This window comes from Balearica regulorum, chromosome 23, assembly GCF_011004875.1.
Source record: "Balearica regulorum gibbericeps isolate bBalReg1 chromosome 23, bBalReg1.pri, whole genome shotgun sequence".
Taxonomy (NCBI): domain Eukaryota; kingdom Metazoa; phylum Chordata; class Aves; order Gruiformes; family Gruidae; genus Balearica; species Balearica regulorum.
Window position 1 is genome coordinate 4098599 of NC_046206.1, and position 25965 is coordinate 4124563.

General features: G+C 45.3%; 1 protein-coding gene across 1 annotated transcript in view; it reads left to right on the forward strand.

The window, feature by feature from the left end:
• The window catches only part of UBASH3B (ubiquitin associated and SH3 domain containing B), a 74425-nt gene extending 51269 nt beyond the window's left edge, over positions 1–23156 (forward strand). Inside the window, exons 5-14 of the mRNA XM_075774628.1 lie at positions 948–1117; positions 3311–3519; positions 10019–10154; positions 10564–10684; positions 11599–11721; positions 13539–13631; positions 14352–14496; positions 17353–17459; positions 18427–18536; positions 19416–23156. Coding sequence (XP_075630743.1) covers positions 948–1117; positions 3311–3519; positions 10019–10154; positions 10564–10684; positions 11599–11721; positions 13539–13631; positions 14352–14496; positions 17353–17459; positions 18427–18536; positions 19416–19553 — 1352 coding nt within the window. The 3' untranslated portion in view covers positions 19554–23156. The remainder of the gene's footprint in view (positions 1–947; positions 1118–3310; positions 3520–10018; positions 10155–10563; positions 10685–11598; positions 11722–13538; positions 13632–14351; positions 14497–17352; positions 17460–18426; positions 18537–19415) is intronic.
• Positions 23157–25965: the final 2809 nt, after the last annotated feature.

Below are 25965 nucleotides of genomic sequence, written 5' to 3' on the forward strand. Positions count from 1 at the left end.
CACAGCTTGGTCGTGTTATCACATTGAAGTCTCTGGGGCTTTTTCAGAGATCCAGAGCATATTTTTCCTTGCTGATCAAAAAAAAAAGATGGATGAGCTTGCAAAGCTACCCCTGGCTGGCACTTGAGCCAAGTCTCTGAATAGCTGCAATTTTGACTGAATAATCAGTCAAATTTAATTGCAATTTTTGGTTGAATAAGCAAGAATAAATTACATGCGAACAATCTATTTTATGACTTCCACATCTCCTGGACGAGTCCCAATATTGCACGTACTTTCACCTTTCTGCTTCCTGGAAACTTTTCCTAATACAGGTTCTTTTTCTGCAGGAACATTTTGAATCATTATCATATCCATGTCTGTTTCCACAATTTTGGAATACCTCACCCTCAGTGGGCAAACTGGTAATCCAACTAATGTCCAGGGAAAAGATTTAATCAACTTGCATGAACCTGTAAATTCCATGGATTTGTAATTGGTACTGTAGGAGAGAGAACAGAGGAGGGAGGGTAAAAATTATGATTTTTAAACTTCCTAGTTTTGGAGAGATCTGCTAATGAAAGGCAGGCCACCCCCTTCCTGGAAAAGTGTCGGTTCGTTCAAAATTACAATGATTGTTTTCACACCATCCAGAAACCCGTTGTTTTTCGAATGCAAATGAGTTTTGGCAGTTTGGCAAGGATGCCTTGCCTACCACCGTGGCGTGACTCAGAACTGAATCACACCACAAATCTTTAATAACTTGACCCGAGGTGCAACATATATAGGGAACTCATGTTTGACTTCCCCAAAGCCTTTTCAGAAACTGGTCTACAATTTGTTCCACTTAAGCTATCTTTCAAATTTTGCCCCCAGCTCCCATTCAGAGGCAATGGGCACCCTTACGCCTTCGAAAAGCTGCTAATCTTGAGAGGTGCTCGTTGTTAACTGACATCTTCTCGCTGCAGATGTTCACGTGGAGCCCCACAAGAAGCAGCTCCACGTGACGCTGGCCTATCACTTCCAGACCAGCCACCTGCCAACGCTGGAGAAGTTAGCGCAAAACATCGACGTCAAGCTGGGCTGCGACTGGGTCGCCGCGATATTCTCCCGAGACATACGCTTCGTTAATCACGAGGTAAATTTTTGGAGCTTGTTTCAGTCCAAAAATTGTTTAAAAAAAAAAAAAAAGAGGACCTAGCAGAGTCTCGCAGGCTGTTTTAGCTGCGTTTGCAGCTCGAGAGCACTCACAAGCTGTGAGCCGAATGAGGACTCCCATGTCCTCTGCTGAGAGCTGCGCAGATATGCAGCACAGGCTATGCAGATGTGAAGGAATTGGCCTCAGCTCCCACAAGGACACAAGACCTCCCGCATCCCACCGGTCATCTTAACAAACAGACCATCTTGCCTAGTTTTGCTTTTTACTCATACTGTCTAGACTTGCTATTTCACCCACCTCATTTCTTGCTTCTTGCGGGAACAATGTCCTGCTGGATTAATTCATTCTAACAGTGACTCTCCTGTTAGTTCAATGTAAGCTGGTCTGAAATCTCAAGAACCAGGCCAGTATCTATTTTTTTGGTACAGGCTCAACATTATTATTAATCACAGCGTTTACTTTCATCATGTAAGAAACACTTACCCTCATGGCCTATATACTTCATTTCCTCATCTGGATTCTATAACTGCAGTATCTAAGTGTCTTAACATAGTTTTCTTAACAATGTTGTTTTCCAACACAATATACAGGAAAAAAAAATTATTTCTGTTTTGTAGATTGGGATCTTGGGCATAGAGAAACCACGCATGAGATTCATCTCACCTCCCTGTAACTATCCCCACGCATTAGACCTCTAAATCTGAGCCAGTCTGCGGCTCCCTTTGTGCTGAAGCTCAGTGCAGAGAAACAGGTACCCCCAGAACGTGAATCATCTGACCTAAGATGTCTGTCTCGAGACAAGATGAATCAACTTCTGGAGGAGGGAACCTCCAAAAGGTGCCTGCCCAGGCAGCGAGCTAGACTCCTGAGGTTGAGGTGATTAATCCCACTAAAGTGCATTGTCCAGAATGGGACACCCAAAACCTGTGGCGGAGTGGGATAAGGTGATTTTAGTCCGGCACGCAACACAACGCAGAGTAAACAGATGCCGAAGCTTCTGGAGAGCTGGTCTCTCCTGCACGGCACTCGTCCCCAGCCCAGGCCATGCCTCCCATGCGTGAGAGCCGCCTTTCCTATCCGAAGAGTCATCTTGTCCTTTAGAAGCTGCAAGTAGTCAACACTATCAGTGATTGCAAAGGGAGTTGCTGATGAGAACCAGCTCACATCTTTGCGTATCTAACTTCAGGCAGCCGTGTGTGAAAGCTTGGCCCTTGTGGTATCAGGTGATAGTGACTAGTTTCCATCTTCCTTTGAAGATACCACAAATAGTCTAGGATGATTAGTGAGCAAACGGGGTGACACCATCAGGAGATCAGAGCCACTCAGCAGATTATGGTTTTTCTTTGCGTGATGCCATTGCAGAAGTTAGGCTTGGCCAGGGACAATAATACGTTTGTTCTCCTTTTAAATGGGGGACTGCTGTGGCCCTTTTCAAGGAAAGTTACTGACAGACATTTAATATGTGTAGATTCCTTATGCTCCAGTGAAGATTACAGAATCATACTCACCCATCTTTCCCCCACCTTTTAACTTAATCCTGTTCACGTTAGGAAATACAAAGAAAACAGCGTGGCAGCATCCCAGTATTTGTCACTGTGTGTGTTTTGCCCTGTGCGTTCTCATGACAAGTTTTGAGAGTAGGGTGTCACAGAGTCAAACCTGTTGCCCCCCAACAGTGTCTCTGCCTTGTCTTCAAAAGCAACAGCAACAAGGAGAACTGCCCTTTCAGATCAAGCACGAGCAGGTGAACAAAAAATAGTCACTAACCACTAGAGCTGTGGAAATTCCAGGTCCCAATAAGAATTCAGTTCCATTTTTAACAGGGTGCTTATGTTTAAGCACACAGTCATGTTTTTGCTCGCTCTAAAAAATCATCATCCCACCCACCCCCCCCACCCCCCATTCCCTCCTGGATATCAAAGACACGACAGGAATCAAAGAGGGAAGAAGGAGTAAATACCTAGAAAAGCTTTCCAACAGCAAAGAGTGGGAAGCGGCAGGAATTCCCTGAAGGTAAAGCTTTCCTGGATAAAGCACAAAGTGATGCATTACAGGGAGAGCTGCTCACACCTTGCTAAGGTTAAAGGTCCAGTATGGACCTGCCCCGCTCTGCTCAAGGTTCCCTTCCATTAACAATCCTTTCATTCATTTGTGCTTCTCTTTCTCCCCCAGACTCTGCAAGTGATCTATCCTTACACTCCCCAGAATGATGATGAACTGGAGCTGGTCCCGGGGGATTTTATTTTCATGTCCCCAGTGGAACAAACCAGTACAAGTGAGGGCTGGATTTATGGCATTTCCCTTGCAACTGGCTGTTCTGGGCTACTGCCTGAAAATTACATCACGAAGGCGGATGAATGTGGGACCTGGGTGTTTCATGGGTAGGTAAAGCTGCTCCGTCCAGGTTTTGTCACTGCAAAAAGGAGGTTCAGCAGTTGGGATTTCACCTGGGTAAGTGAAGAGTCACCCAGGGCTGCTGAGAAGGTTTGCTGAGGGGAAACGTACTGGCACACAAAGCCCTGTCTTAGAAGTGAAGGAAGAGCAGATGCTGTCCCTGTGCATGGGATTAGAGGACGATGTGATTTATTCAGCTAAGCTGTTACAGCAACTATTACTCATAGGATCACCACTGCTGGTTAACGGAGCTGGAGCAGATGGCCACTGTAGAGCCACTGCTGTGTAGACACCTCTGGGCTGGGACTAGAATCAGGAAGGTTTAAATTTAAGCATTAATTTGGGAAGTGAGATCTGCTGTGTATAATTCCCTGGGGAAGAGGACTTGGGATCAGCAATGTTTCTTAAGATACTCAGCAAGATTTTCAGAAGCAGTTAGTTGCCTGCCTGCCGTTGGCTTCAACGAGAATGCAGACCTCACCTTCTGAATAAGATTATGCCTCTTGATTTTGTTGGGAATTAGTTAAACAGCAATAAAAAACGAGTGCTTGAGGGGTGGGTCTGTGCACTCCTGCATCTCTGAGCACCCAAACACCTCTGCCAAGTGTGAAGCATAGGGAGTAGTTTGTATCTAAGAGCACAAGATGACAAGGAGAGGGGACAGACACATTCCTGCCTGCTGCCCCCCTGCTAAGCACCACGCAGGTACAGAAGTTTGGTTACGGTCACACCGGCGAGCAGGTTAGTTACAAAGGGAAGGGATGGAGATACAGAACACAACAGAGACAGTTCGTATTTCATATTTCAGTGGGCAAACATGACCTGTGGGGAGAGACTGAGCAGAAGGGGAAAGCATTCAGTAACCCGTGCCAGCACAGGACAGCCAGAGGAACCGATCTAACTTGGCACTTAGTAGAAACCAATCCAACAACTCCTCAAATCGAGCAAAATGCAGGAAACAAAGAGGGCAAAAAGGGCAGGCAGTATTTTTCTTTGCCTGTGACTTTTCAGGCTTGACGCATGCAACGTGGTGAATGACGGACGGAAAGCAGGCACAGGGCAGTCGTAGCTAGCAGGCTGGCTTCCAGATGTGACAGCCACCGACCACTGCCCTTCTGTAAACCAGCCCTGGCTTAGCCCTGAGTCCTCCCCAGGCCAGAAGTCCATCAGGGAGGGACAAGCATAGCAAGAGATCACTCATTTACCCCTCTTGTCACAACCATCTATTCTTTTCTTGCCTGTCCTCCTTGAAAGGAACACCACTAATAAACGGCTTTCATCCGTATGTTAGCCAAACAGAACAAACCTATCCATACTGAGTCTGTCACCATCAAACTTCAACTCACCTTCCATTACGAGGAAGGAAAAGACCTCCAGCAACCAGGGCTTAAAGAAATGAAAATCAAGACACATGGGCAAAGTCAATCAGAGTTTGTATGAAGACAGGACTTAATCCAGACCCTCCACTCTCCAATCCAGCAAGACCATCCCTTCTTCACCTAAAATTTGCCAGCTAAAATGGCCTCAGGTCCTTATACACTGCAGCAGCCTGCTCTAGTGGATTCTGCTTTTTTTTTTTTTCTTACAGTGCCTGGAAGAGTTTTGAGGCCTAGGGAATAGCATGGGAAAAAATCACTCTTGCAGCAGCAAGTAAAAGGAAAACCAAATGTTTTGTAACTCCAGCACCTCTGCCTCCAGACAAGCAAAGAACGGAAATGCCCCTTCCCTGATTACCGCTAAAAACTATAAATCATGAATTGGAGCATGCAATATGGAGCATTTATCAAAAACATTATTATATACCCGGAAACAGTCTCATTTTACACAACGGCTTCCCACGGGGAATATTAGGTTACAAAATGTCATTTGGTCAAAACAATATAGCAAGCAAAGGACAACACAAGCCCCACTGCCATCTAGGCCATGGTATTCACAGTAGGATCCTTGTGGTAAGAGAAGAACGGCGCACAGATACGTTCATTTTGTAGACATGAAAGTAAGCATGGCAGTACTCACCAGGACTGCAGGAGAACGGCCGCGGTGCAGGAGATGGGACCCAGCTCAAGGTGTTGGGACCAAGGCTGCTGTCAGCGAGCGATGCCGTGATCCTGGGGGTTGGCTTGTGCTGTCTCTGTGTACACAGCCACGTTCTGTTTCATCCCTGCACAGGAAGAAAGAACTAACAGCCATGGAGCTTTCCCTCCTAGTCACAAGAGACTGCATTCTTCAAGTGAAAATCATGCATTATTGAGATCATCACGAAAATACAGCTCACTCTGGGCTGCAGCACCCTGGCTATACCACGCAAGAGATATGACAGGCAAAATGTTATTCTGGAATATTTGATTGAATCTTTAATGCAGCAAAACTAGATTGCTAGCACATTTCACCTGAAAAAGTTTTCCCTGTTGCCCTGCTCAAGTGAGGCAGAAGCTGCGTCGTGGCCTTTGCAGGACATGGGCTTTATGGCTAATATCCAAATAGTGCCTCAAGAGCCCTGCCCGGCACATAGACCTTCCTCGCTAGCACTGTACAAACATAAAACAGAACTATGTCCCTGCCCTATAGTAAGGTCAGTACCTCAGCTGCAGACCAACAGGCTGCCACCACTAAGAAGACAAGCTTGATGAACTATTTAATAGGGGAGAGCAGGCTTTGCCTTCAGGGCAGAGTTTCTGCCCATGAAACCAGGTTGTGTCTTGAGAGACTCCAGGTCTGAATCCTTTCCCTGTCTACTAAAAATAGGAATGGTATCACTTCTATTCTGCAAGCCCCAAGGATTTTCCGTACACCTAAACTATATTTATTTGCTGGCTGTGGCACATCCCTGCATGATTTCTTCTTATGCCAAGGACTGGACCTGCTGGTAACAGTGAGGAGAAACATTTGGTCTCTGATCAGTGCTATAGGTTGGAAAATACTTGGAAGATAAACTGCTTCAGCATCCCACACAATGCAAGACAGATCCTAAGTCTGTGTAACCCATTCTTGCCATCCCCTCAGTAAGGGTATACGAGTGAAAAACCACCTTTCTGAAACAAGCACTGGACTCTTTTTAGGGGAGGAACTGGTTGTGCTTGCATCAATGTCAGGAGATCTGTTCTGACTGAGCCTAGGAGAGGACCTGCCCATAGGTATGTTAAAAACAAAATACTTTTCTCCCTCTATGGTATCAAGGTGGAAATCCTCTCCTGGTAGCAGCAGAAGCTACTGGTGAGCTGAAACTACTTGGGATGAATCCAAGCTACAGAGCCAGTATTAAAGGTGTATATATATATGTCCACCTTAAGACCTCCCCAGCAAATTGCTTTTCCGGGTATTTTCTAAGTTGCCTTTTGTGCCTGAAGATTAGTGGGCTACCAAGTCAAAAGAAGAAACTCCCCACCCCCAGCACACGGAGCCCAGAGGAAGTGGGAAGCCCAGCAAAGATACAAGAATTTACTTGCCCCACAGAAGCCACAAAAACCAAGCGTTCAAGACATAGGGCCCTTCACACATGCATGTAAAGGTATATGGCAGAAGTGAGCATGCTATCTTTGTATCTGTGGACCCAGCACCGCTCAAAAGCTAAAACTTGTGATGGTTCCCCGCACTGCTTTTCCATTACCAGCAAAGCCAGAAATAGTCACCTCCTCTGCCCCAAAATGGATAGAAGCGCTGTAGATATTACACCGCAGTCTATTTCAGCTCCTCGTGAGATGCCAAAGCTATTCCTTGACCCTTTTAATAAGCCTGGGAAATCAGACTTGGCACAAGTATCAGGGAGAGGAAAAGCAGCCCTAATTTTTCAAGCTATATTTGGGCCTCAGTAGGTTTTTTTCCACTCTGCAACAATGGCTGGTTCATTTTCCCCAGGGATCCCTCTCTCTGGATAATGATGAGTGACGTGGCAGAAGAGTATTTTCCTACACAGAGCTGAGGACCAGCGCTGTTGTGCCATCACAGAGATCCTTTCTCCATCCTCTGCTGCAAGCATCTCCATTCTTCAAGGGGCCTTTCCTGTCTGGGGGGACATTGCCTCCAGGGACACAGCAGTACCACTGATAGAGCAGTGAAGGCAAGGCACCATCCAGAAGACAGCAGATGATGTTGTCTGCCTTCAGTCTCTGCTTGCCAAGCAGAGGAACCACAAGCTTTTGGGAAAAGCTTCCAAACAATGACCTATGCTTAGAAGATGGCTAAGCTGAAATAGCTTCAGCGGTTTCTGTTTTCCAGCAACATCAAGGAGATACCACTGAAGTCAGACTGGTGGCTCTCCTCCAGACACAGCAAGATAGCATGCCTTTGCCTCATCATTATTTGCAGTGAATTCTAGCATCTATAAATAGATAGTTCAGCATCCATGGCCTTTTAATAAGGGCTTAGAGAGAAAGAAAGTCTCAGAAATTGTGCAGCAGCTCCTGGGGGTGAAGGGAAGAGGGGTAATCAAACAAATCCTTAGTATACTGCAGGCCAGCATCCTTAAAAGACTGCCAAATGGGCAAAGCAGGAAAGGGCTGAGATGGGATGAGGGGTTGGAAGCTGCCACACAGAAGTAAGGACAGAGACCTCAGGCTCAACATCCACTTTGTACAGCAATAGAGATAGGTCCTAGCTAATTCTTCTCATACTGAGATATTCAAGTTTTCAGGTCGGTGAGGATGTATCTGTGCTAGCTGCACTCGCACCCCAAGCTGACCACTTAATACAGTGATAAATGTCTGTTCATGCTTCCTGCTCAGGGCTTAGCCACCCCGGGCTTGGCACGCACTAATGCACTCAGGCAGCTTTTGGATCAGGGTTGGCCTTATCTTGCCAGCTGCGTGCTCCAACTGTACTCCTGCCTGCAATATATCACATGCATATATTCTGAGGAGGAGGGTTAGACATGATTTCTCACCCCAGCACCTGGTAATATTTCCCTCAGCTTATCCACAAAGCTGTCCTGCCTACCTTTAACTCCTTTTCAAGATCCACCACCCCTGTCACACCTCAGAGTTGTACTGTGCATAACTCGAGAGTTATTTGCTGCCCTGACCTCTGATGCTCTATCTGCATTTGGGCAGTGAGAGGAACAGCTCCTTGGAGCAAGCTCAGCCCTTACTGGGAACTCACCAAGAATAAAATAAATAGTTATGAAATTGATAGGGCTAGAAGGTCAAGTCAGAAAGAGTAAGAGCAGGAGGCTGGAGAGGTTATCTGCTGCCAAAGGGCTGTGCCCATGGTGGCTGCTGCAAGGCTGCTGCCTCACGCTGTTGGACAGGGATCAATAATGCTGTCCCCAGCACAGCTGGTTCCCACCTCCTGCTCCCCTTCCCCACCGGCGCTTCTCTGCATGGCATCTTCACCAGACCGAGTAAGCCAGTGCGACAGTCTCATCCTTGCACCCTAATTCCACCTGATAAGGGTCTGACATCAGGACCAACAGCGTGGTATTTTTTTTCTTCTTTAAACTGGCGCAAATCACATGATCTCGCAGAAGATCAGTTCTTTACAAAAATGCAGATGACCTAATTTTTGTTCCATTGGTAGAGGCACTTGGTGTTATTTTAACAGCTATGAAACCCCTCTGAGATTTTATCCTAACTAGGTGCTAGTCAGGAAGCATATTCTGACATACTTAAGGCACTGAAAAGTGCAAGCAACGGCAAGTATTTCTGTCAAAGTAAATGACCGTATACATTATCTGACAACATTTTTTTTAATGACTAAGCAAACGTAACCCATACAATGTAACCTAATCAGCAGAGGGTCACTGCAGCTTCTGTAATTGCCTGTCAGAGTTTGCTCCCAAGGGTCTTGGTCAAAGTCCTTGAACATCTGGGCATGAGAGCTTTATTCAGAGGGACCATCATTAGATAAGCCCCTTGAGGGAGAATGGGATCTATTATATCCCTTTGGCTAGACTTAACAGAAAGCACTGGTGAGAATAAATTCCCAATGTAGATGGGAAATGGAACAGACAGCACCGAAAAATGTAGAAACAACAACCCAGGTTGAATATGCCATGTCCCTAACCAGGGGATACAAGCTATTTTGTGAGCAGGAACCCTGAAAACTGCTCCAGCTTTCTACTGAAGCCATAGCTCACGCTACAAAGGTGAGTGAAAACTCTCTGTAGCCATTAGTTTCCAAACTTTGGTCCACAAGACCATGGTAAGTAATGTGCAGCTGGTCCCCAGATGATGTTAGTGAGGAAGGTCTTGGCATTTTCCATGAGAATATTTGAGGGCTGACAGAGCCTCGCAGACCAAAGTTTGGGAAATGTTGTTCTGTGAAACCGTTTCTAAGGAAACAGAAAGCCTGTTGAGATGGGGTTTGTCTTTTCATGTGAGTACATCACCTAGCATGGTGCTCTCTAGGCAGCACTAAAACACAATAATAATGTAATAACATGACAACAGGAATTATCATCAGTTCCTGAATACCTCAGAAATGTCCTTACTACAGCCTGAGTACACAAAGTCCGAAGCATTCCCAAAGCCAACATCTTTCTATTTTTGGCAGGTCCTACTCAATTCTGAATACTACATCTTCCCCGTCCCTTCAAGCCTTCACTGACGGAGCTCTGGAAAGAAGACAGCAGGAAGACCAAGGACCCGGGGATGCGGGGCCACTCACTATCATCTGCCAGAACGTGCAGGTAGGGACCCACACACACGTATAAATAACACACAGGTTTAGTGGCGAGTTTCCAGCAACTGGGTGTTCCCCAACAACTTATCCTCTGGTCTCCTTTGACTGCCTGCATCAGAAGTTACAAGTTAAAAAGTTCTCTATGAGCCTTTGAACAACATGATTAACCACAGGCACAGAAGACATCGCTGTCCCCAAACCTGCTGTTAGCATGGGGCGGCAGGGCCCCATCCTCTGCTCACTGTAGCAGTTTTATACCAGCATAAATTTACCAACTTCAGAAGAGTTTCCTGTACCTGCATTTGCACGAGGGTAAAGCAAGAGGTGCCTGGTCCTGACTCGCGTTCGTAAACCAGATCTCAGAAAAAACCCTCGCGCTTTCACGAAGGTCAAACGTCCTGTAATTTTTCTTCCAGCCCCTGAGACTAACCAGCCAGCCCGGGCCTCAGAAACGCTGCCTGTTTGTCTGCAGACATGGGGAAAGGATGGATGTGGTTTTTGGAAAGTACTGGTTGTCACAGTGTTTTGATGCCAAAGGTGAGTCAGCTCCCGTGGGTCTCTCAGGCTCTAGGGTTGGATGAAGGAAGGAGAGTGGCAACTGCCTGGGGCAAAGCTTAGATGAAAGCTGTGGTTTCTTAACACAAATCATTGCTTTGAGCACAGTAGGGATGCAGTCAGAAGCAGAAACACAAGCCAGGGAGTAAATATTGTATTTGCTAATATTTGGGAAACTACTGCAAGAAAAGGTTCCATCAAAGCAACATCACCAAAGAGCATTTTCACGTGGAAACGAAGTCATGATGTTGGTAGTCAGCGTCCAGTGCAAACATCCACTACAAGCAGGATAAGCCTTTTTTGCACATTTGGCTCCCAGTTACTTCTCAGGAAGTAACACCACTGAAGGTACAGTTCAGAGTGCCTTTTGGGGCATAAACTGGAGTTTGCAACCCAGTCATGTGCTTGAGTTTCAAACTGTAGTTAACAGGCTCTGACTTCAGGCTCTGTTAGCATCAGAGCTGATCAGAAATTTATCAAAATCTTTCTTCGATTCAAAAAAGACCATTATCTTTTAGCCAAAAGCGTTGGAAAAAAGGGTGATTTTACAACTACCTTCTTTCTAAATTGCGTTTGAAGAGCTCTGACTTTTTAGCCTCCTGTAAAAGTGTAACATTTGAGGTTTCATTTGTTGTGGGATGGAAATTATTTTCTTTTGAGGCATTAAATCTATCCTAAAGATAACTTTAAAAACATTAGCAACATTCTCTGCTAATTTCGCACTGGTACTTAATTTTCTCAGATTCCTGATAGCTTTACATGGGAAAAACTGCTTGACAGCCAAGGTCTAGCCAGCGCCTGCAAGGTGCGGACATTGGGGTGAAAGAAGGTAGAAACAGGCGTGATGCTCTCTGATGGAATAATTCCAACAACTGCTCCTAACCTTTCCCTCACAGGAAGGTATATGCGTAGTAACCTGAATATGCCTCACAGCTTACCTCAAAGAAGCGGCGGTTTCAGGGATTATGAGAAAGATGCGCCAATCACCGTGCTGGGCTGTACGCAGGCAAGGCTTGTCGGTAAGTTGTCCTCAGCAGACAAGAGCTTTGCCTTTGCTTTGCTATCTTCCTCCCACGCACCCAGCCAGAGAAAGTGCAAGGCAGGAAAAAAAAAAATGAATCGGGTGCCCTGAACTGACGGCATTTAGGTGGTTGAAGAACCTTTGCAAAGTCCCTTCGCCGGCAAGCCCTCTCTTTCAAAGGAAACCTTGTCTCCTTCAGCTGCTGCAGCTGAAGAAAAGACAAAGCACAAAATCTAGGACGTGGTATGAAATCAGAGCCGTTAGCAGCGCGATTGCAGAGCGTTCGTTACTGCCCTGTAAGCGTGCTGCACTGGAAGATGCTGTCATTAGCAATGATGGTGAGAAACGCAGCGGTGTGAACATCACCTCGTGCAAAATATGTTTTTTTCCTTGATTTTGACAATCTTAATTTTTGATCTGCAGTTTGCTACACCAATATATTTTTATCAGCCTGTCTGGCTGTATGTTTATGTGGCAAAACCACAGTCCAAATAATTTCCAGTGTTCTCCCACACCCTTCCCCCCCCCACCCCATCCTTGTCCCTGACTTCTGAGCCTATTGGTTTGTGTATAGACAGAAAATTATTTGGTAGTCAAGGAGCACTGTGATTAGGGGAGCCCAGCCCCTTAAAGACATCTTCAGAGACTATTACTTAGCATTTTCTCAAATCCTTTAGAGTACTTCGTGTTGGTCACATTCAAACTAGGGCAGCTAAAATTATACTTGCTTTTTAAGCAAAAATAAATCACCGTACAACAGCAGGATGCTCAGACTCCCAGCCACATGGCATCAGGGTTCGCAATATGCACGTAACAGAAGGCGAATCTGGGAGCAATCACAGCACGCTTTGCTGGTATCATTAAATGGGTCCGAGCACGCAACTGCATACGTGACCCAGACGCCATCAACCTGCCAGCGCGGCTGCAGCATGCCAGCCATCTGCAGGCAACCGCTCCCCGCTGCAGCGGCACAGACTCGACCTTGACGATTGCCGGAGCCGTAATTCCTCTGATGACTAAAGCAAATGAGCAGCTTCCCCGTGACGGAGGGCTGTTAGATGTGCCACTCCTTCTAAATTACCCCACTTCTCTCAAGAGATTTATAGATCGGTTTGACATGGTTACAGCCGTCATTAAACATACGAAGTCAAGGTTAATAACCCCTTCTTGCTCCCACTTCTTTGTCCTGCCTCTTCAAATATGACAAAAATACAACTCTTCCTTACTACAAGTCTGTGCAACGCTGAACAGATTCCCGTTCTCATTTGGTTCCCTTAGGCACTGCAAGAATATTAATAACCCTAATAGTGGAGTTGATTCTTATCTCATTTTCAGTGATCTTCCACCTGTGTAATGAAATGGTAATTTATACTAGCGAAGAATCGAGCCAATTGAATTACGTTGGGTTTGAGTAAAGTTGAATCATTCTGATTTACAGCTTATAAATGAAATTAAATTAAATTCAAGCTCTCTACAATTTTTCTTAGCACACAGTTTGCTTTTTGGCTGAATCTAAGAGAAGCAGAAACTGAGCAAAAGCTGCTGCGATTTCTTTGCATACTGGCTAAGTACCTAGATGCACGTGGAGCAACACTCACAGGAAAATGTATCCCGGTTCCACAGCTGTGCACATCACAGCACCCAACACACCACTGAAATAAAATACGAGGAGCGTACATATTTCCCAAAACACAGGCAGTGCAGCTGGGACGCTGCTTTAGGTCCTCGCTGGGTGGCAGAGAGCCTGCACGCTGCTGTCGCTGTTACAATGCCATTTGTCTGGTTTGATTCGTGGGTGTTGCAACTTGCTTGCAGGTGAAGCCTTGCTGGAAACCAACACCATCGTAGACTACATCTACAGCTCCCCATCCCTACGGTGTGTACAGACAGCACACAATATCCTGAAAGGTAAGAACCCAACGGGCAGGAAGGGCTGCATTCTCCTCATTTTTGGGGAGAAACACTGCCAACCAGATAAAAGAGAGCCTGGAATGGGAGACCCGAGTAAATGGTAATTTGCGGTGAGGATTATTTCCATGGGAGTTTGCTTCCCGTAAGTGGAACGCTGTCCGTAAGGAGCCCTTTTCTAATTGCATGGTGTGACAAGTGCTTAGGCAAGCGGCGTGCTGGCCCTAACACCAGCTGCCGGTCAGGGTTGGGTTGCAGAAGCCAGATGTGCATTCGGGATGGGTGGACACGTCCAGCTCAGCACGCCCTGCGCCCTTGCCTGCTAAGGCTCCTGCAGCTGCGTGTTGCTGCGTGCTCCTACAGCGATCGCTGCCCCCAGTAAGAATAAAGTACTGCAGAAACGGGGAAGGGAAATAGTGCTAGAGGCATGAGTTGCCCTGGCATTGGAAACAGTCAAAAACCAGCTCCAAAATACAGTCATGCCTAGGTATGTGTATGGCATGTAGCTGTCGGCCAGAGGTTTACATTCCCTGCCATATCGTATTCCAAGTACATATATTAAATACTTCATCTTTCGTACCTACTATTAATCAACTGACTACTTAGAGAGAAAAAAAAAAAAAATTTACAATCAAACTGCAGTATTAAAGCTGCAAAGCCTTGCTGCCTTCCTCCCCAGCTACTTTCACTGATACCTGGCCTCTTTTCTCCCTTTCTCAGGTATGCAACAGGAGAACAACCTGAAAATTCGAATAGAGCCGGGCTTGTTTGAATGGACCAAGTGGGTCTCTGGGAACACACTACCGGCCTGGATACCCCCTATGGATTTAGCTGCAGCTACTCTAAGCGTTGATACAACCTACAGGTAGTGGACAGCGGGGGTGAGAGGGTCTTGGATTGCTTTTTGGCTTTGTTTTCAAAGAGTGACACTCTGCTGAGTTTTTTCATTTAGGCAGTGACTGGAAGAGCTGCTGAGGCTCCCAGAATAAACTTGGAGCAGGCTTGAGGCTGCTGTCTTGAACACGATCTGAGAATGGCTTATTATAAAACAAATTTCACAGATCACTGGCAAGATCCAGCTATATTGCTGATCATGGAGGTCCTGTTCCCCTTACTCCTTCCATCGTGTGCATCTTTCAGGTGTCCAGGAAACCCTCCAAGTATTTTTGTTTGTTTTAACCCTTTTCCTAAAACTTAGGAGTTTGGGCTCAGCTAGCAGAACTAGATTTGCTGACTCAGTTCCCTGACCATCATGTTCATAGACTGAACTGGATCCTGGGCTCATCCACACCTGCCCTGCCCTTCCCCAGAGGAAAAAGCTTGTCTGTCTCTCTATTAAGATCAGCATGGCGATAGATCTTAATTGTAAATTTTGCAACACCCTGGGGAACATGTTTACATCTGTCAGGAATTCAGGGTCTCCTGTGACATCAAAATTCAGAGGTTTTCTATCAAAGAGCTAAACCCTAAGCATTTATCACTTCTCGGCAGTTACATCTGAAACGTTTCTATTGGAAAAAATCACAGGTTTCTGACTCAGGTTTTCATGTTATTCAACCCAAAAACAGTTGGTGAAAGCAAACAAAGTAAACATCTGGTTAAAAAAACCATTTGAATGACAAATGGATAAGCACTGCTGATCGTTCCTCCTGCTTTGCAGAAAAGGGAAATGCAAAGATAATTCGCCTGGCTTTCAGGGGCCCTGCCAGAGCCGCCCCAAAAGCGCAGAGCTGACCTTCCCCCAGCTCAGCACTTTTGCCAGCCACCCCGCGGCCGCGCAGACCAGTCCTGGTGCCCGGGCAGGCTCCGTATCCCAAACTCACGCCCTTGCTGCCAGCCTCTGCTCCTTTCCTTTTACCCAGCCACACGGCCATACCTCCGCCTTCCCAATATCATTGCCAACAAACACTGCGGGGCTGCTGGGACCAACCTGCAGCCTGAGTCTTTGAGTTGCCCTCCAGACCTCTCCTCTGACTGCCCCGTGAAGCATCGCAGCCGTGCTGCCCTCCAGCCTAACACACAAATGCTTTTTACTGTAAGCTGCAGAGAGAAAGGCTAAATAAAACCCAGCAGAAATAGTCACGTGGCAAAGAACAGACTAGATGATCTGTTCGGGCATCCTACTCTCAAATTTATGATTCATTTATACAAGTCAGACTCAAAGAGCACCCACAAAGAAGGAAACTCCAGAAAGGTCACGCGGTTCCAGTCCTTCACCACACCTCTACTGCTGAAATATCTGTATCGCTATGACTTCTTGCAGAGACAAGACCTTTCTATGTTGCTGTAAGCCTGATCACCAGCTGAGCAATCTCGGTTAAAAACAAAACATTTATAATACACACATAGTATACATACACAGGAATTCCACCTACATAGGCTTGGTAACAAATATTTTGTGGCTGGGCTTTTGTGGTTTATGGTATCACCAGAAACGCTGGTGTTTCCCGGTGTCCCACTGCACCCGTGTGTTTAAGAACACTCAAGTGGAATAAGCAGCTGAAACATTAAAAACGAGAGAAAATTTCAAGGAAAAAAACCCTGATTTTTTTCATACTTAATTATGCCGTAAATTACTTGTGTTGCATCCTTTTGGTCCGCAGCTAAAATTCCAACACTCTGAGGCTATCTAAATAGAAATCCTTACACTGTATTTATCCCTGAAAGGGAATCACATGGCTAACGCTTGGCAGAAGAAGTCTCTGCTTCAGAAAACACATGCCTTCTGGGAAGACCGTAACAAATATCCTCAGCACAAGAAAAGAGCCTGCTTTGGTGTGGTCAGCTGGTTAGGTGGGGGACTGGGAGACAGCCCTCCTGGTGCGCTCTGTCTCCTCTCACAGGGGTAATTCCTCTAGATACATCTGTTCACTGGACGTAAGGAAAAGTTAGGTCTTTTCCTTGCACCGCAGCATGAAAATACAGCCTTCTGCTTCCTACCCCCTTGCTTCTCTGTGCACATCAACCTACTCCAGCTGATAGATTGGCCAGAATCCTGCCAGGCAATTCACTGAAACGCCCTGTCCCGGGAGGATGCCGCCTAATTCCAGGCATTTCCCAGCAATGCAGCTTTACAGTTTGCCCTTCACCATCGAAGCAGGAGGGGCGCAGAGAGCCAGCATCTGCCTTCTGTGGGCTCCACGTTTCTCCCTGTACCTGCCGGCTCTCCTCGGACGGACAGAGATGTTGTCAGCCCAGCCCGTACGCTGGAAGCCATGGCAGCGCAGAGCAGGCCTCAGTCTGGCAAAGGTGGTTTGTCACGCTGCTGGGACCGTCTGTCCCACATCGTCCTTGTCCCGCCGTCCCCTTCCTGCTGGGTACAGATTTTGTTCTCCCGCCACTCATTAACTTAATGTGTGTGTGTGGGGGGGTGAGCCCTGAAATCTGCTCATCGTGCCTAACTGAACACAAAGCGGCATTGTTATCGCTGCGTGCCGTTGCAAAACTAACGCGAGCAGTACGCTGCCTCCACTAGCTGGTCCGCTTCGGAGGAAGCGGTTACCATTTTTTCCCAACTGACTGAAATATCTTAATGCAGGAATGGTAAACACCTCGGTCTTGAAGTTTAACAATCATCATAGTGGTCCTGACTCAAGACGCAGCTCTGGGGATTTGGGGAATTAGAAGAGTTAAAGAAACAGATACTTTCAGATGAATCATAACTTGCACTTAAAACTTTATCGCTTCTCCCAATTTACCACACTTGTTTTTCTGCTCACAGACCTCATATTCCTGTCAGCAAGTTAGTGGTTTCCGAATCTTATGATACATACATAAGTAGAAGCTACCAAGTAACAAAAGAAATCATCAGTGAATGTAAAGGCAAAGGTAAGTGCTACAGAGGGCATGAAAACCAAGGCAGGCTGGGGTGTGAATGCTGATATTCCCCACCAGTCTTTCCCTCTTCACGGAGATGAATCCCCATATCTGCATCTCTCATCCCTCTCCCAGAGGCATTGCAAACTCCAGGTTCAACTGTATGTGTCAGAACTATGAGTTCAGATATGCTCAGTCTACAAGAAAGGTCCATAAACGTCAGTAGCAGAAGTATTTTAGGGATCCCCACCCAATGCAAGCTGTTTCTCCAAGGAATGAACAAGCCATTTGTACCTTGCTGTCTGTCACCAGCATCGGATGGGTCATCTTCCATCCTTATCTGAGCTACTCTTCTTGAAATATATTACCCATAAAGACTGTTGAACATTTCTCCAAATACAACATTGAAATAAATAAATAAATAAACCCCTCTAGCTTCTATTTTTCATTCATAGTGTAAGAATAGGAAGTTTCTAAGTTCTGGTGATTTCACTAATTTCATTTTACTGATCCATCTCTACGTTCTAAGCTTTTGTTTTAATAGTTTGCCCACAAACCTCGATAGCAAAGTGGGACATTGGTTGTAAAGGATCTTGGAAATAGAAAACTAAAGCAATTGCTGTGGAAAACCAGCAACTGAAATTGAAGTGCTTGTTTAAATCAGAATTAATGTGGGGGTAAGAGAAAAGTAAGTGCTTCACAAGACAGCTGAAATCTCGCTGGAAACCTTGTTTTCTTCAGAAAGCCATTTCAAAACTAAGGAGCACTGAGTTAACTATTATCCTCAAAATTGAAAAAATGCTCTAAATATGTTACTAAAGCATGCCTTTTTTCCCCCATATACACGTAGTTTAATGTGCCATTATATGATAAACTGAACCCATTTTGAACATTTTAAACGGTCTGCTCGATCTTGGGCACCAGTCCCAAAAGCCGGTTTCATTTCCCTCCTCAGCCCACGTTTCTCACTTTATTTCAGGAAATAACATCCTGATAGTGGCACACGCATCCTCCCTGGAGGCTTGTACCTGCCAGCTCCAAGGGCTCTCGCCGCAGAACTCCAAGGACTTTGTACAGATGGTCCGAAAGGTAATTACCACCAAGGAAGTAAAGCTCGCTGGCTTTACAAAGAGAAAAGAAATTTGCAATCTGCTTAACCAGGCAGAGGACACTTTGTTCCTCCTGTCTGATGGTTCTGGCTGTTACTGAGTTTCATCCATTTCAGAAGTCGCGAGGGTAAAGCAGATTGGTTTAAGAGGCTTATCTCAACGTGTCACTTCTGTAACAGATAGCGCGGGATCAGATGCCCACCTACAAATGGGCTTGCGGTGACTCTGCTTTAATGCTTGTAGATACCGGGACTGCACAGAGACTCCCACAGTGCCCTCCAGTGCCGAAAACACCCTAACCACAGTTAACAGGGCACTTCTGCCCTACAACACTTCTTTTTCTTATTTCACTCGAAAGAGCTTTTAATGCTCAGGGAAAAGGCCTGAAAATTATCACGGGGTCTTCATTCCTTTACTCCTGCCCTGGCTACGGAGGTGGCATTGTCCACTGCCAGCCTTGCAGACACTCTCTGGGATATTCACAGCTCATATTTGATCTGAAGACCCCTGAGCCAGAGTAGCATCTGTATTTCTCCTCCATAGCTGTGCTGGCCTTCAGGGTTTGGGACCACGTCAGCCAACGGGACGTCTTTGTTTTGAACTGGCCACTATTTAAACTACATTAGAAGGGTGTAATCTGTCTTTCCCAGCATTTTGCACGCACAATGGTGCACAAAGTCTCGCTGTTACACCTGAGTCCTACAATCATCTTTTGAAAATGGACTTTGGGGAGAGGGAAAGAGAGAGAAGAGAGCAAAATGCTTCAGTAGCACAGCAGGACTTCAGCCCGGAGGGGAGCTCCCTCCTTGCACCGCTCGATCCCTGCTCATTGCCTTTATTTCCATCTCTCTTCACACAGATTCCATACTTGGGGTTTTGTTCGTGCGAAGAACTGGGAGACACAGGTGTTTGGCAGCTTACGGATCCCCCCATCCTCCCTCTCACACACGGACCAACTGGAGGCTTTAACTGGAGAGAAACCTTACTACAAGAATAGGCAAAGCCACACGAGCAAGAAAAACCCATGGCCTTTCTAAGCGTTGGAGAATGTCTCTTTCTTGTGTTTATTGACAGTGGAAAAATAGTCATAATATGTTCAGTGGATCATCCAAACAGCTGTTCTAGCATATCTCTCACATAGCCACGGTCATGCAAAAGTTCTTATATACAACTAGGCAAATACAAAAGGGAGTGATTTGAAGGAAAAAAAATTCAAAATACAGATCGAAGCTCTTGCACCGCAGAGAGTCTCTGTTTAGTCGGTAGCTCGGGTAGATTTTCCCACCGTGAACGGAGCTCTGCTAACACCAGTAACTTTCACTGCCTTCTGCACCACGTCAGAAACAACTAGCACTGTGTAAAAGTCGAGCGTTCAGGATGCTGGGGGTTTTTTTCACTACTATTTTTGCAAAGCATTAGCAGGCTTTTTGAGGAGCGCGTGTTGAGACCCCCCCCCTCACGCACAGCACCCAAGTTCTCAGCACCTTCCATAAAGCGTACCACCACCAGCTGGAAATGAGACTCCAGCGTTGCCTCTGCAGGCAGCATCAGATTATTCCTCTCCTCTATTTGAGCACTGCATTAGGTGGTGTGTTGGGCATACCGTGGATGCAAAGATTGATTGATGCTGATCCGCATCAGAAGAAAATGCTGAATTTCACATCAGTTACAGATGAAGTTTGCACATCAAAAGACAGCACTGAAACTGGGAGCAGTTTCTTTTAAGCGGAGGTGAAATAAGCCTTTTCCAACCAAACCCGAAGGATTTAGAAAGTTGGGTGGGATGGTTGGGTTTTTTCCCTTTATTTAGGTTATTGAAATCCACCCTTGTGCACAGACCTAGCTTAAAGTGTTTGTGTCATTTAAATTCCCTTCAGAAGACCTTGGAAAAGGGTTTTCCCTTTTATACTGAGATTTTATGCTGGTCATTTACACAGTGGTGGCTTTCTGTTCCTTGTGAGCTTTTCCATCAGCCCTGGTGAGGTTCTGCAGTAAGCAGCTTGCTTCAGGAGGTAACGATGAAATCAAAAAGATGCTGAAATTCAGCCTCCGCTGCATGCTTTGTTTCCTTTTCCTTAATTCCTAAGTGTTATCTGTCATAAAGACAAAGCAGAGCTGAAAAAACAGTACATTTAAATTTAGGAGCAACATGGTTTGGCCTATAAAAGATGTTATTTATCTGGTGGGGGAAGGGTTAGGGTTCTGGGAGAAGGGTAAGAGAAGGGTTTCTGCCCGTAGCTAAAATCTTTGAGATCATAGGAAGTGTCCTCTTAGTGCAACAGCCTGCACGATCCCACCATCAGCTGCTTCACAGGAGAACGCAAAATACACCGCAGTGGGTAGTTTGTAATATAAACTGGCTTCAGAGCAGATTTCTTTTAGATTAGTATTATCTTAAGTCATCAGCCTTGGGTCAGAGAGTTCCTGGAGATATTTGTACGGGTCTTTATCAGTGTAGGCTCACTTTGAGAAGGTACTTTAAAATGTGCTTAAATGGGATGAAAGAGATTTAGGCATAGTTCTTTCTTGGTTTGGGCCATAACTCTGAGTATTCCCATAAATAGCGTCAAAGGCAGGTTCGGAAGTACCAGGAAAGAAATTCTGGCATCCTAGGTACCCCATTTCTGTCCAGCTTTCCCTCTGCAGAAAGTGTCAGTGTCCTCATTTGAAACGTTTATACGGCACAAAAGGTTACGCTGGCCAACTTTGAACGAAGGTTTATTATTCATAGCAAGATCAAAGTTTGATTTTGCGTTGGTTTCCCTTAACCCATCAAGCCTTCAGTGGGACTAGTCTCACCTTCAGTAGGGTATGACCGAGCTGGACTTTCAGCAGTCAGAACAACTAAAGAGTGATAAACTGCGATCCCTTCTTCCTAAACGAGGCAAAACACTCTGCAACCGCGATATAACAAATCTTCAGGGGTTTTAGCTCGGCTTTGTCTCTGGGTTTTATTGAGCGTGCCAGGAAGAGTACACCAGATTCTGTACAGATTTTGAGTCAGCAGAGAGCTCATCCTGTGCAATACGTATGTTGTCACGATCCATAACGATAGTCCGTTATTTATACATTTATGACTATGTAATACACAGTAGGCCATTCATAAGTGCATTATTATACCAGGGATGTATACTGAGAAGTCAGGGAGATAACTTATGAGATGACAGAAGAAACTGCTCCCGTGCAGTTACATTGCTGTCACTTTAGTTTTTAACTGTAATTTAAACTATTTTTGGCTGTGTACAGACATTCTGAAGAGCATTTCTGGCTTGTTTTCCTCCGTGCTTACTCACTGCAAATTCGCAAAGAGTTTAAAACTAAATAGATGACAATCACACCAAAATCTAATTTGGTTACTGATGCACGCGTAATTCTCCGGACTTTTTTTTGTTTCATGCTATGGGCCAGCAACACGTAATTTGGGACAACAAATCTTGCCTGTACAAAACAGTGGCGGCTGCTCAGGTCCTGTTGCTGTTAGACGGCATTACAAGGAGTTTATTTAGGGGGAAGCATGAACAGAGAGGGAACAAAACCCGAATGCACAATTTGAATATTGTACTAGCTGATATTTGCATATAGTAAGTAATATAGAAAAGAGTGTTCTGTTTGAGAAGGTAGATGTTAAAATATGCTCCTCTTTAAAAAAAAAAAAAGTATATTTTTGGATGCTTGGGAAAGTATTTTGACAATTGTAGTCTTCTCTCAGATTTTTCAGGTGTCAAGACTCTCACAGAAAACTCTTATTTTCTTCTAGCATTTTGATTTCTCATAGGGGTTTTGTGTTAGGTAGTCTCATGTTGATAAGGTTCATGGGGGGGGAAGAAAAAGAGATGTTCCTTTTAAATTTTTAATTGAGATGTTAAGAATATGAAAAAATTGCTGCTTCACTTTCACTCCATTGCTGCTTATTAATGTGTATTTAATGACAGTTGAGTGTTTTGTCCCCAAACAGCATTAGACTTGATCTATGTAAAGTGCGTGCAAGTCTTTTCCTTGCCTTCACTGTGAGCTGCATCGGATCCCAACAGTTTAATTAGGGAATAGGAGGCAAGTAGCAGTTCCTAGATTTTTTCCCTCTCTTCCCAATTAAGGAATAAAGCTGGAAATCTGCCGAGATTAAGTCGTTCATCTGGTATTTTCATTAACTGCAATTTATGGGTTGGGCTAAAAACCAAAAAAATACAAGAATCAAAGCACGGAATCAAATTCTAGCACAGCAGCAGCTGACGGGATGACGCTCGGCACCAGAAGGTCAAAAACAGGGTTATTTGAAAAAGTTAAGGACAAACTCTTGATCAAAACCTGGTCACTGGACTTTGTATCTCCCTCTGCCGAAGCCAACGGGGCTCGAGCTCTGCCTGCGCATACCTTTCCAGTTTAATGCAGGTGCCAGGTCTAAAGTTTGGTGCATTTCCCTTACATTTAGTGCAGTGGCAGCTACAGCCAAACACTTAAACCCTGTGAGCATGGAGCCAGGTTCTCTGTGAGTGTGAATTGACACTGTATAGGCAGATCAACAGCGTTTTCCTTGCTTATGCAAACTGAGGATCCAGGCCATAACTTCAGAAAAAACCCGTATTTCCCTTTTAGCAGTTTCAGGAAGAAGTCAGCTGATGGTAGGAGCCTCCTGCTCTCCTCTGGTGTTAGCTTCTAGTGTCAACATTATTATCAAAGTGATCATTTACATCACCAAATAAGTGGCCATTTACGAGAATTCTGCAGGAATTATCTTTAGCGAAGGCAACGCAAGCGGTTAATTCTGCAAAACAACGAGGGTAGAAGGGATGCTAGAGCGCTGTTTCCCAGCATATCGCGTCGTACCCGCAGCCCTGAGGTCCCCCCCAGGTAGCAACGTCTCAGGGACGTGGGTCCTGTCGTCTTTGTCCGTGTGCTAACTGCAGCTCTTGGATAAAAAGTCAGAGGATGGGGAGGGGGTCACGTACAGCACCGCGACAAACTCAGCCTCAAACGAGGGGACGTAAACTTTTCCCTCCAGGTCCTCGCAATGGCCAGATCCAGAGCCCAGAGAAACAAAGAGGAAGATTCTTCATGATTTCCTCGGGCTTGGGATGAAGCCGTGCAAAGCCAGGTCCTACCACAGGCTGCTCCCCCCCACCCCACAACTGACTTAACGCGGAATCCGGAGGACTCGGATCTGTGCGGGGCTGACTTTAGTCCTGACTGTAGAAGTGCATGCAGAAGTAGAGCGAGATTTAGTGTCTGATTAGATCCACGTTCATTTCAAAAAGAGGGATGCTAGATGGCCGAGTTAGGCTGTAGTCAACTAACCCTCACGTAAACTCAGAGCTGGAAATTAGTTTGCGATGCTTCGCAACTTAAAACATACTGAAATTCCGTATGGAATCTGTTGTTTAGAGAGGAAGCCTTAACAGGTTGGGTTTGTGGGTTTTGAGATGTTTGTTTTTTTTTTAAAGAGAGCCTAAGCGTAGGGGATATTATTTGAACTTTAAAAATACGTGTGAAATGACGGCGGTAGCAGACATGCTTAAAATGGCGAATGAATGAAAAAAATAAATTAAGCAGTAAGTGTGATTGGTTGCACACACTCTAAATCACTACTTACTTCTCACCACTTTCTCAAATACTTGTTCCCTGGGGAATATTCATGAACCATACATGCTACATAACAGAAAATACACAGCCAGTTCCTTTCTATTACTTCCCATTAAAATGTATTTTCTGAAGTTTCTCTCTGTGGACATCTCTTAAAACTTGATGTTATCAATGGATACTTTTTTTTTTTTTTGTCATTTTAAACCTGTTGTATCATTCTGTTTAATATGTTTTTAGTGTAAGCAGATTGTATTTATTTGAGAAAAATGTTTGCTGTTTAAAAAAACCCCAATAATTGTATTGCCAAAAATAGCTGTAATTACCTGTGACATCTGTATTTTTTTATTTTGGGGGGGGGGGGTTGGTTGGTTGTTTTTAATCTCAGTTTCAAGTGCTAACAACTGTTAAAACAACCACTGCATTTTAATTTGCTTATGACATTAAATGGATTTCTCGGAAGTCAGACAAAAACGTCTCGGAGATGATTTAATAAAGATGCCACGCACCCAACACCTTGCCCTTCCTATTTAAATTTTCCTCTGAAATGTGTCGGACTTTGCCGGAGCAAATATTCTGACACAGACCTTTGGTGAAGTGCCCCTTCAGAGGGGTCCGTGCATTGCTGGGCTGCACCTTGAGCAAGTCTTTTCAGTGGCTCCAGCAAGACGCAGGTCAGAACGACGCCAGCACTGGGCACACGCCTGGAGAGCGGCTGCGTGGGGATCCTGAAACAACCAGGGCGTCGGGGCTCTTTCCCAGTTTGGGTCGCAGCGCTGCCCTCACCACATCCCAGTTCGGGATGCCCACCCGGATGGGGCGCAAGCCTCGGAGACATCAAGGGGAAAGGGCAATTTGAGCTACGTTTTCCTTCCCTCCACTGAAGATGAAGTTCATTTGTTAGACAGCAGATGGCACAAAACCATCTCAAGTCTGGTTTTCCGTGGAGTTTTCCCTCTGGGTTGGAGGCAGGTGGCTTCAGTGTCTCTACTGCTTGATGGCTTTTACTGTCAGGTTTAGATGCGCGGGACTGAAAGCACAACTTTCAAACCAAAGCAATGCCTACCTTCACAACACATATCTTCTTTCTTGGTCTGGATTTTTTAATCCAGCAGTAGTTTTATCAGCCAGTGAGACCTTCCTTTCAAACCGTCTACATTAAACTTTATGGCGCTGTTTTCCAGTAAAACTGATTATATTATGATTAACATAAAAGCCATAGCTTTTATCAATCAAATATACACTAATAGAATGACGCACATGCATGCACCTGAAAGTTTAATGGAAGCAGGTTCTAATAAATTAGAAGTGAAATGCATAATGTATTTATAATTAACCATTTTGTCCAGTTCACTTAAACCTATGTGCTGCAAATGCATGTGGTTTTTAAACCATATTTCTTATCTTATTAAAGTCAGCTCATTTTGACAGTATTAGTCATTCGCACTAAGTGTCGGGCAGTTGCAGAGAAATGCCAGAAGAGGATCTGCCAAAGCCTTTTTGGAAATCAGCACCCGTGGCTACATCGTGAGAAGAGGCTCTGCCTACAACGGGCTTGGATAAATCTCGTGATGTTACTGGGCATCACACAGCCAGGAGACACAAAAAGCTTTGCTATGCCCCAGATCACTCCTGAAATAATCAGACCTGCAAGGGGACACGAGAAACCCAGATTCTGCCACCGGTCCTCTGGGACCTCCTTGATGTAGTCATCCCTCCGCCCTGCGCTTCGGTGCTCAGCGAACCTTTCACAACCTCCTCACCAATACTCTCCGTTCCCCGGAGAGCCACAAACCACACGCCTTTCTCTCATTATTTGTTTTGCCAGGATCCTC